The sequence below is a fragment of the Papio anubis genome, chromosome X (assembly GCF_008728515.1).
Source record: "Papio anubis isolate 15944 chromosome X, Panubis1.0, whole genome shotgun sequence".
NCBI lineage: Eukaryota > Metazoa > Chordata > Mammalia > Primates > Cercopithecidae > Papio > Papio anubis.
This window is the reverse complement of record NC_044996.1, coordinates 77,461,697-77,473,830: the sequence shown is the minus strand read 5'-3', so window position 1 is coordinate 77,473,830 and position 12,134 is coordinate 77,461,697. Positions and strand designations below refer to the sequence as shown.

Genomic DNA, 12,134 nt, shown 5'->3' with positions numbered 1-12,134 from the left:
TATCCCTGAGTTGATGATTATGACATCTATTATATAATTCCTTATTCCTAAAGTTATTAAATATCTGAACTGATTCAGCAAGTTGAAAGGGAAATGGAAAACATACATCACTATAATTTTCTACACTATCTTTTCTATATTACTAGGGATCAATGCACTGATTAATAATTTAAATATTCTTGGCTATTTAGGTTCCTATTGCCTTATCCTTCTCCTTTTTTTCTTCAGTTTATTATAATCTATATTCTGGTCACTGAATTCATGTTCTTTCTCTATGGCTTTATGTCTCCATTTGAGGTGAGATATTCATGTTATATAGTCTCTTGTGCAATCCCTAATAACTAGTAGCTCTGTCCACATCTGCCTTTTGATATTCAGGTTCAGTTTGGACAGTCTTCATCATGGATGTCTTAGTAATTGTACTAGAGTTGTGGGGAAGGGATATCTCCTGGGGTCCACTAGTAAGACATTTAAAAAGAACATATTTCACTATACTTCTGCTAGACCTTGTACACATTTGTAAATAAAAAAAATCTGCCTTAAGTCTGTTTTTCTGTTTTGGAAGTAGTTGGATATAATTTATATCTTCAAGTGGATGAAATAACTTTTTTGATATTTCAGTATAATTATTTGAATCACATTTTGAAAGGTAAAGCACTTTCAACATCTGTTTCATTTATCTTGGCAATGAGCCAGTGAAGCAGGTAAGACATCCAGTATTCGATCTCCATTCTCCTAATTGCTAACCTAGTGTTTGTCAAACAAAGTTAAAAAACAAAACAAAAAATCCCCTCCCCGTTATGTGAAGATTAGTCAGTATATCTTTCTGTACAGTAGGAATTCTGCAACTCTCCTTTGAATAGGGAATTAGGAAGTATTTTCTAACAACAGGGGAGTGATTTGTTAGCCTTTTTCTTAGGAAACTAGGGATTTAAAATTAGTTTCAACATTTTTCAAATCTATAACTGGTAAGAAGTGGATTTTTAAAACTCAGCTGGAGAAATACATTGTAAAGAATCAGTAGGAGTCAAGAGATTAGGTTCCTGAAGGCCTTAGCAAGATTCTCATGTATGGTAGAAACTTGTTTTGCTAGAATCTTTAAATAACAGCTTCCTAAATCTCAGAGTATTCAATATGGAAAACCTGTTTTTAGTGCCTTCTCTTCCATTTACTTCAACAGTATTAGCTATTTTAAAATGTAAAAAGATAGAGGGTGAACAATGTCACAAGTTGGAGTGGGTGTGCATTTGTTCTAGGGGGACCCTTCAGGATATTTTTTAACTTACTCTCCAGTATTTGATGAAATAGCTGAAGACTGTTGTAGCAATGTACAGGCAGTAGAGAACAGAGTAAGCTAAGAATTGAAGGAAGAATTTGTAGTTGGAAAATCCAATGCAGTTATTAACCCTAAAAAAAAGAAAAACTAATTTGAAATCAGGACCTCTTGATTGAGAGCACAGTGATACATAAGTGAACTAGGCAATGGAATCATGCTAGTTCTGCTGCTTCATTATGTGTAGTGTAAAAACCCAATAGAGATAGAAGTCCCTTAATAAGAACAAACTGGAAAAAACAAGTTCATGTCTCACTTGTTTCTTCTTTCATTTACAGGCACAGCAACACCTGGCCTACCTAATACCTCTGGACTAGTTCCTGGCACATCCAAGCAAACCTGGATCCTGGTTGCTAAAAATGTATTATGGTTTTAGCAGCTATGTTTGGTACAGTTGTGGCATGTTCTTTTTGTAGTTAGGTGATTTCAGACTGGCCTGCTGGGTCTGATATACAAAACTTGGGAAATTGCTGAATTTAACATTCTAGAATATTTCAAACATCAAGCCAGCTAGAAACAGAACTGACTTGTGTAGTGTTAAAAGGAGAAATGTTTGTGCTGTATTTCATTACTATGCTCAATTGCTAAAGTAATGAATAGGAGACCATTAGCTTTGTAACTCCAGGAATTCACCACCATACCTTTGGTGTTATATTTTTTCTTCATTTTAAATGTTACCCATCCCCTGTCCCCTACAGAAATATAAAACCCAGTGAATTATGGCAGCAGAAACAGGCATGTGACAACTGTGCTTAGAAAAGTGCATATAATTGAGCAACTTTGACCCTTTTAGAGAAAAGAAATGAACCAAACAGACATACCAAGGGCAGTGATGATCCATTTTTAACACACACCTACGAAGGGGACAAAATACAGTGTGATAAGTGAGGCTATAGAAATGAAGCAACACCTCATAATTAAACTCAAGGTTTCACCAGTATTTTTACATGGTTCCAATACACCCATTCTCAGATTTCCACTATAGTGACTCTAAAACTGTGGCCCTCAGTTATTCCTAGGATGAGGTAATCACAACAACACTTTATGGGATCATGCCAGCAGCAAGTTACAACCTTGCTTAAGCAAGCTTATAAGTCCAACCTTTCAAAGGGATTGGAAGCTCCAGATTATTAATACAGGTCCACTATGTCTCCTATCATTTTATTTAATACTTAGTTTAATAAAAATACAGAAGAAAATATATGGCTATAGCCTCTATCTGAATCAAGGGTAAGAAAAATATGGGTGGAATAAGTACTTAAGAGAAAAGGCACGAAGATTACATGTATCAACATAAAAATGGGGTTTATGAAGCTGGAACAATTTGGGCAACAAAAAAGTAGTATTGGGTTATAAGCAGAATATAAAATGAATATTTATGCTTTCATACTGATATAAATAAGTGATTGAATAGATAAATAAATGAAGAGAAGAGATAAATGTCCCAAGCAAAATAACTTGAAATAATTTGTGTTCAAGGATGGAGGGCATAACTTCCCATTCCTTTAGTGTTGGCTGTGCATAGTGACTTCCTTTCAAAGAGTAAAGCACAGAAAGGAAGAACAACTTTACAGTGGTGAAACCTGACAAACTACCTCAGCCAGATGATTAAAATTAACATTTCAGTGATAAGTCATGTTTATAGGTACCCTTAATATGATGTAATGAGAATGGCACCTTACTCTATGATCTTCCTCCCCAAATCATATTACCCGAGTCTAACAATGATGAGGAAAGCATCAAATAAATCTGAATCAAGGGACACTCTACAACTACTTGACCATTAATCCTAAAAACTGTCAAGGTTATCAAAAACAAGTCTGGGAAACTGCCACAGCTAAGAGAAGTTAAGGAGATGAGACATTACTATTAAATGTAATGTGGTATCCTGGATGGGATCCTGAAAGAGATAAAGGACATTATGGAAAAATTGAGGAAATCTAAATGTAGACTTCAGTTAAAAATAATGTATCAGTGTTAGTTCATTAATTGTAACAAATGTACCATACAAATATAAGATGTTAACAAGGGAAACTGGGTGTGAGACATATAAGAACTATCTTCACAAAAAATCTGTAAGTCTAAAATTGTCCACAAATAAAATGTTTATTTTTAAAAGGTATTCTTACTTCTCCCTACTCATTTTCTAGATGTTCATTGATAGAGTATGACTGTGTTTAATGTGATTATTAAGTATAAAAACTAAAATGATGAATAATTTGAACTAATATAATAATTTCATCTAAGTATGGTGTACATGTATACGATCAGTCATTACTGATGTCTAGGTAACCATCAATAGACAAGTTAATCTCAGCAGAGATTTGTCCGTTCACTTACATAGCTACATGGCAGAGTATGTGAGTGACTAAAGTTGTGGGCGTAATTGAGTCAAAGAGGGAGGGAGAAGAACATGCATATCTGGGTCTTTTTGCATATTTTAAAATATACTGTCAATGCCCCATCCTCATTTAAGCCACATTGTCTCTTAGCTAGTTGACTGCAATAGCTGTGTAATTTATCACTCTGCTTTCATACTCGCCCCTCACAAGACCTACTATACAGAGTAGCTGGGTGATCTGTCAAAATCTACATCAGATCTGGTGTAGTGGCTCATGTCTATAATCCCAGCACTTTGAGAGACTGAGGCACAACTATTGCTTGAGATCAGGAGTTCCAGAACAGCCTGGGCAACATAGTAAGATCCTGTCTCTACAAAAAATAAAATAAAATAAATTAGCCAGGCATAGTGGTACGCACTTGTGGCCTCAGCTACTTGAGAGGTCGAGGCAGTAGGATTACTAGAGTCCAGGAGTTCGAGGCTGCAGTAATCCATGGAGTACAGTCAATCACTGTACTCCAGCCTGGGTGATAGAGCAAGATACTGTTTCTAAAAAAAAAAAAAAAAAAAAAAAAAAAAAAAAAAAAAAAAAAAACACACACAAAAAAACAAAATGTAAATCAGATCATATCACTCTCCACTTAAAACTCTCAATGGATTTCCAACACCTTCAGAATAAAATCCAAACTCCTTACCATGTCCTGTATCATCTAACCTCTGCCTATCTCTTCAAATGTATCTTGCAAAACTCTCCTCACACTATGTTCCAGTGAAACTGGCTGCCTATCTGCTCTTGTAATCAAGCTTGCTCCTGCTTCAGGGCTTTTTGTGCTTGCAGTTCCTTTTGCCTGGGATAATCATCCCTCTGCTGGTGTGATGGTTAATTTAATTTTATTTTTTAAAACTTCAATAGGTTTTCGGGGAACAGGTGGTGTTTGGTTACATGGATAAGTTGTTTAGTGGTGATTTCTGAGCAGTATACACTGTACCCAATATGTAGTCTGTTATCCCTTGCCACCCACTACCTTTTCCCCTGAGTCCCCAGAGTCAATTATATCATTCTTAGGCTTCTGCATCCTCATAGCTTAGCTCTCACTCATAAGTGAAAACATATGATATTATGTTTTCCACTCCTGAGTTACTTTACGTAGAATAATGGTCTCCAACTCCATCCAGGTTGCTGAGAATGCCATTATTTTGTTCCCTTTTTATGGCCGAGTAGTGTATATATATAAAAGATATAATTATTATATATAATATACTGTATATTATATACAGTATTTGTATAATTTGTGATTGCAAACTGTGTTGCAATGAACATGCCTATGCAAGTGTCTTTTTCATATAATGACTTCTTTTGCTCTGGGTAAATATCCAGGAGTGGGATTGCAGGACCAAATGATAGATCTACTTTTAGTTCTTTAAGGAATCTCCATACTGTTTTCCATAGTGGTTGTAGTAGTTTATATTCCCACCAGGAGTGTAAAAGTGTTCCCTTTTCACCACACCAAAGCCAATGTTTATTATGCTTTGATTTTTAAATTATGGCCATTCTTGAAGGAATAAGGTGGTATTGCATGGTGGTTTTGAATTGCATTTCCCTGAAAATTAGTGATGTTGAGAATTTTTTCACATGTTTATTGGCCATTTGTATATCTTCTTTTGAGAATTTAGGTTTATTCAGGTCCTTAGCCCACTTTTTGATGGGATTGTTTTTTTCTTGCTGATTTCAGTTCCTTGTAGATTCTGGATATTTGTCCCTTGTCACATGCATAGTTTGTGGATATTTTTTCCCAGCCCTTGTGTTGTCTGTTTACTCTGCTGATTATTTCTTTTCCTGTGCAGAAGCTTTTTAGTTTAATTACGTCCCATCAATTTATCTTTGCTTGTGTTGCATTTGCCTTTGGGTTCTTGGTCATGAACTATTTGCATAGGCCAATATCTAGCAAAGTTTTTCCAATGTTATCTTCTAGAATGTTTATGGTTTCAGGTCTTAGATTTAAGTCTTTGATCCAACTTGAGTTCAGTTGATTTTTGTATGCAGTGATAAATGAGGATCCGGTTTCATTCTTCTACATGTGGCTTGCCAATTATCCCAGCACCATTTGTTGAATAGGGTGTCTTTCCACACTTTGTTTTTGTTTGCTTTATCAAAAATCAGTTAGCTGTAAGTATTTGGGCTTATTTCTGGGTTCTCTATTCTGTTCCATTGGTCTGTGTGCCTATTTTCATACCAGTACCATGCTGCTTTGGTGACTATAGCCTTGTAGTATAGTTTGAAGTCAGGTAATGTGATGCCTCCAGATTTGTTCTTTTTGCTTACTCTTGCTTTGGCTAATGCGGGCTTTTATGGTTTTACATGAATTTTAGAATTGTTTTTTTCCAGTGCTGTGAAGAATGATGATGGTATTTTGATGGGAATTGCATTGAATTTGTCTATTGCTTTTGGCAGCATGGTCATTTTCACAATATTGATTATACCCATTCATGGGCATGGGATATGTTTCCATTTATTTCTGTTGTCTATGATTTCTTTCAGCAGTGTTTTGTAGTTTTCCTTGTAGAGGTCTTTCACGTCCTTGGTTAGGTATATTTCTAAGTTTTGTTTGTTTGTTTGTTTGTTTTCCACTGTAGTAAAAGTAGTGGAGTTCTTGATTTAATTCTCAGCTTGGTTGCTGTTGGTGTATAGCACTGTTACTGATTTGTATACATTAATTTTCTAACCTGAAACTTTACTGAATTCACTGATCAGATCCAGGAGCTTTTTGGAAGAGTCTTTAGGGTTTTCTAAGTATATGATCACATTATCAGCAAACAGCAACAGTTTGACTTCCTCTTTATTCATTTGGATGTCCTTTATTTCTTTCTCTTGTCTGATCACTCTGACTAGGACTTCCAGTACTATGTTGAATAGAAGTGGTGAAAATGGGCATCTTCGTCTTGTTCCAGTTCTCAGGAGCAATGCTTTCAACTTTTCCCCATTCAGTATAATTTGGCTGTGGGTTTGTAATAGATGGCTTTTATTACCTTATTTCCCTTCTATGCTGATTTCGCTGAGGATTTTAATCATAAAGCGATGCAGGATTTTGTCAAATGCTTTTTCTGCGTCTACTGAGATGATCATGTGATTTTTGTTTTTACTTATGTTTATGTGGTGTATCACATTTATTGACTTGCCTATGTTAAATCAACCCTGAATCCATGGTATGAAACCCACTTGATCATGATGGATTATGTTTTTGATGTGCTGTTGAATTCGGTTAGCTAATATTTTGTTGAGGATTTTTGCATCTATATTCATCAGGGATATTGGTCTGTAGTTTTCTTTTTTAACTATGTTCTTTCCTCATTTTTGGTATTAGGGTAATATTGGCTTCATAGAATAATTTAGGGAGGATTCCCTCTTTCTCTGCCTTTTGGAATAGTTTCAGTAGGAGTGGTACCATTTCTTCTTTGAATATCTGATAGAATTCAGCTGTGAATCCATCTGGCCCTGGACTTTTTTGTTGGTGCTTGTTACTGGTCTCTTCAGAGTTCCCATTTCTTTCTGGTTTAATCTAGGAGAGTTGTATATTTCCAGGAATTTATCAATCTCCTCTAAGTTTTCAAGTTTGTGCCCATGAAGGTATCCTTAGTAGCCTTGAATGATCTTTTGTATTTCTGTTATGGGTTGTAATATCTCCCTTTTTGTTTCAAATTGAGCTTATTTGGATCTTCTCTTCTTTTCTTGGTTTATCTCACTAATTGTCTATCAATTGTATCTTTCAAAGAACAAGCTTTTCGTTTCACTTATCTTTTGTATTCTTATTTTTTGTTTCAATTTCATTTAGTTCTGCTCTGATTTTTGTTATTTCTTTTCTTCTGCTGGGTTTAGGTTTGGTCTGTTCTTGTTCCTCTAGTTCCTTGAGGTGTAAGCTTAGATTGTCCATTTGTGCTCTTTCAGACTTTTTGATGTAGGCACTTAATGCTATGAACTTTCCTCTCAGCACTGCTTTTGCTGTATCCCAGAGGCTTTGATAAGGTGTGTTACTATTATCATTCAGTTCAAAGAATTTTTAAAATTTCCATCTTGATTTCATTGTTGACTCAACAATCATTCATGAGTAGATTATTTAAATTCTATGTATTTGCATGGTTTTGAAGGTTCCTATTAAAGTTGATTTCCAATTGTATTCCACTGTAGTCTGAGAAAGTACTTGATATAATTTTGATTTTCTTAAATTTTCTGAGACTTGTTTTGTGGCCTATCATATGGTCTATCTTGCATAATGTTCCATGTGCTTATGAATAGAATGTATATTCTGCAGTAGTTGGGTAGAATGTTCTGTAAATATCTGTTAAGTCTATTTGTTCTATTGTATAGTTTAAGTCTATTGATTCTTTGCTATTTCTTTGTTGACTTTCTGTCCTGATGGCCTGTCTAGTGTTGTCAGTGGAGCAGTGATGTCCCCCACTATTATTGTGTTGCCCTCTATTTCATTTATCAAGTCTAATAGTAATTGTTTTATACATTTGCGGGCTCCAGTATTAGGCATATATATTTAGGCATATATATATATTAGGCATATATATTTAGGATTGTGATATTTTCCTGTTTAACTGTCCTTTTATCATTATATAATTTCCCTCTTTGTCTTTTCAAACTGTTGTTGCTTTAAAGTCTGTTTGTTTCTGTTATAAGAATAGCTAACCCTGAATATTTTTGGTGTCCATTTGCATTGGATATCTTTTTTCACCCCTTTACCTTAAGTTTATGTCAGTCCTTATGTGTTAGGTGAGTTGAGACAGCAGATACTTGGTTGGTAGATTTTTATTCATTCTGCCATTCTGTATATTTTAAGTGGAGGATTTAGGCCATTCACATTCAACATTGAGATGTGAGGTATCATTCTATTCTTCATGCTAGCTGTTGCATGAATGCCTTTTTTTCATTGTGTTTTTGTTTTATAAGCCCTGTGAGATTTATGCTTTAAGAAAGTTCTATTTTGCTGTAGTTTAAGGTTTTGTTTCATGATATTGAACTCCTTTTAACATTTCTTGTAGCTCTGCCTTGGTAGTGGCAAATTCTCTGAGCATTTGTTTGTCTAAAAAAGACTTTATCTTTCCCTCATTTATGAAGCTTTGTTTCGCTGGATACAAAATTCTTGGCTGGTAATTATTTTCTTCAAAGAGGCAAAAGACAGGACCCAATCCCTTCTAGCTTGTAGGGTTTCTGCTGACAAATCTGATGTTAGCCTGATAGTTTTTCCTTCATAGGTTACCTGATGCTTTTGCCTCACAGCTCTTAAGATTCTCTCCTTTGTCTTGACTTTAGACAACCTAATGACTGTCTGCCTATATGATGATCTTTTTGCTATGAATTTCCTGGGTGTTCTTTGAGCTTCTTGTATTTGGATGTCTATATCTCTAGCAAGACCAGGGACATTTTCCTCGGTTTTTCCCCCAAATAAGTTTTCCAAACACTTAGATCTCTCTTCTTCCTCAGGAACACGAATTACTCTTAGGTTTCAGAATAACATAATTATTTAACATAATCACACAACTTCTTGGATGCTTTGTTCATTGTTTTTTGAATCTTTTTTCTTTGTCTTTGTCAGATTGCGTTAATTCAAAAGCCTTTTCTTTGAGCTCTGATGTTCTTTCTTCTACTTCTTCAATTATATTGTTGTAACTCTCCAGTTTCTTTTGCATTTCTCTAAGTGTGTTTCATTTCCAGAAACTGTGGATGTTTTTTATTTATGCTGTCTATTTCTCTGGAGATATTTTCATCCATATCCTGTAATATTTTTTAAATGTCTTTAAGTTATTTTTCATCTTTCTCTGGTCCCTCCTTGAACAGCTTAATAATTGACCTTCTAAATTCTTTTCTGGGCAATTCACAGGGTTCTTCTTGGTTTAGATGCATTGCTTGTGACCTAGTGTGGTCTTTGGGGGATGTTAAAGAACCTTGCTTTATCATATTATCAGAATTGTTTTTCTCGTTCCTTCTCATTTGGGTAGACTATGTCAGAGGAACATTCTGTGGCTCAAGGGCTGCTGTTCAGATTCTTTTCTTCCACTGGGTGATCCCTTGATGTGGTGTTCTCCCCATCAGGAATGGGGTTTCCTGAGCACCAGACTGCAGTGATTGTTATTTGCTCTTCTGGGTCTAGCCACCCAGCAGAGCTACCAGACTCTGTGCTGGTACTGGGGAGTGTCTGCAAAGAGTCCTGTGATATGATCCGTCTTCAGTTCTCTCACTCATGGATACCAGCACCTGCTCCAGTGGAGGCAGGAGGGGAGCTGAAGTGGATTCTGTGAGGATCCTTGATTGTAGTTTTTTTTATGGCCCTGGTTTTCTCAAATGCCATTTGTGCTAACAGTGAAGCTATTACGTGGACAAACTCAGGACCTCTGGTTAGCCAGGATGTCCCAGGCAGTGGAATTAGCTGTTGTTTTCTCCTTTCTTGGAGCAGGGTTGTTCTTTTATGTGTTGTTGTAACAGCTTGAGTTGGTTGGCCTCCAGCCAGGAGGTGGGGCTTTCAAGAGAGCATCAGCTGTGGTAGTATAGTGGGGATTCAATCTTTCCCTAGGGTCACCTGGATAAGTATTCTGGTTTCTCAGGTAATGGGCAGGGACATAGAGCTCCCAGGAGATTTTATCTTCAGCTACCATGGCATGTAGAGAAAGGCCATCAGGGCAGGTTAGGCATGTCTGAGCTCAGACTCTCCTTGTGTGGGGCTTGCTGTGGTTGCTGTGGGAAATGGGGCTGTGGTTCTTAGGCTAATGGAGTTATGTTCCCAGGAGGATTATAGCTGCCTCTGCTACATCATATAGGTCACCAGGGAAGTGGAGAAAAGCCAGCAGTGACAGACCTCCCCCAACTCCCATGCAGCCAGCAAGGCCAGTCACTCTCACTGAGCCCCACCAACAGCACCTAGTCTATATCCAGGAAGCCGGTTTGCAGGGCTGACATCTTGCCTTGCTACAAGCGTCCCCACGGAGAAAGCAAGCAGGGCTTTCAGGCCTTGGCCCTGCCTGCCTGCCACAGCTTCTGTGCTCATATCTGTACTTCCCGTTCACCTCCCTGGATTATGTCCAAGAAAATTCATGCTCAGTTGAAATTATAACAAAGTTCAGCAGTTTCCTTCTCCCTGTGGCCCTTCCCCAAGGAACCCTTGAAATAAAGAGAGCCCTAGTGACAAGGAAAAGGCTAGCCTGGGCTTCCCTGAAGACTGAGTGCCTACAGGGTTCTTCCCACTGCTTCCTCTACTTTTATATTTCTCTTGGCTCTCCAAATTTGTTTCAGCTCTAAGGTTAAATCCTTTTCCCATGATCAGAATTTTCAGATTCCCCAGTGAGGATGCGTGTTCAGAGGTGGACTTTCCCCCTCTCATACTTTGGGCACTCACAGGTTTTGGCTGTCTCATGGAGTTTGCAGTGGCAAGATGCTTCTTTCAAAGAATCTGTGAATTCTTTCTGCTTTCCTGGTATGTTCCTGTGGTAGTTCTTAGAGCAAAAGTTCACGGTGTGAGTCTCCACATGTTGTTTTGTCCATCCAAGTGAGAGCTGCAAGTTGGTCCTGCCTCCTATCTGCGATTTTTTTTGTCTAGTTTTAATTATGATGGTTAATTTTATGTGTCAACTTGACTGAGTCATAGGGTGCCCAGATATTTGGTTAAACATTATTTCTAAGTGTCTTTGTGAGAGTGTTTCTGGGTGAGATTAGCATTTGAATCAGTAGACTGAGTAAAGCAGATTGTCTTCCCCAATGTGGGTAGGCTTCATCCAATCCTTTGAGGACCTGAATAGGATAAAAATTCAGAGGAAGGGAGAATTTGTTCTCTCTGCCTGACTGCATGAGATAAGACATCAGTCTGTCCTTAGACTGGGACTTATGTGATCAGGTTTCCTGGTTCTCAGAACTTTGGACTCAAAATGAAACTTACACTTTTGGCTCTCAGGTTCTCAGGAGGCCTTTTGGACTTGGAGTAGAACTTATACCATTGTTTCTCCTAGTGCTTACACTTTGGGCTCAAAGTAGAACTACACCACCACCTTTCCTGGGTCTCCAGCTTGCTGATGGCAGACAGTGGGACTTCTTAGCCTCCATAATTATGTGAGCTAATTCCTCAGTGTAAATAATAATAATTTATATACATATATCTTATTGTTATTTTTCTATAGAGAACCCTACTGATAGTGATTCCAAAGAAACAGAATTTTAGGAATGAGTTTTCTGAATTGGTTCTGAAGTTTCTGGAATTGGCTCTTCAATCTTATTAGTTTTGATGATGCTAATGACACTGTATCAAGTAATAAAGAGTGACACTGTATCAAGTAATAAAGAGAGCACTGGTAATCTGTGGCATGATCTGGCAATGGAAATATGCAAAGTATCTTCAATAGATGCTCTTAATCAACTATTTATGAGAAGCAAGTAGCTGGGTGACTATATATGATAATTTTTAACATTTTTGA

The 12,134-nt window shown here is 37.0% G+C and overlaps 1 protein-coding gene across 1 annotated transcript in view; it reads right to left on the bottom strand.

The window, feature by feature from the left end:
- The window catches only part of ZDHHC15 (zinc finger DHHC-type palmitoyltransferase 15), a 151,911-nt gene that overhangs the window by 64,702 nt on the left and 75,075 nt on the right, over nucleotides 1-12,134 (bottom strand). The window contains exons 6-7 of the mRNA XM_031660822.1: nucleotides 2,155-2,223; nucleotides 1,287-1,407 (exon numbers count right to left, since the gene is read on the bottom strand). Coding sequence (XP_031516682.1) covers nucleotides 1,287-1,407; nucleotides 2,155-2,223 — 190 coding nt within the window. The remainder of the gene's footprint in view (nucleotides 1-1,286; nucleotides 1,408-2,154; nucleotides 2,224-12,134) is intronic.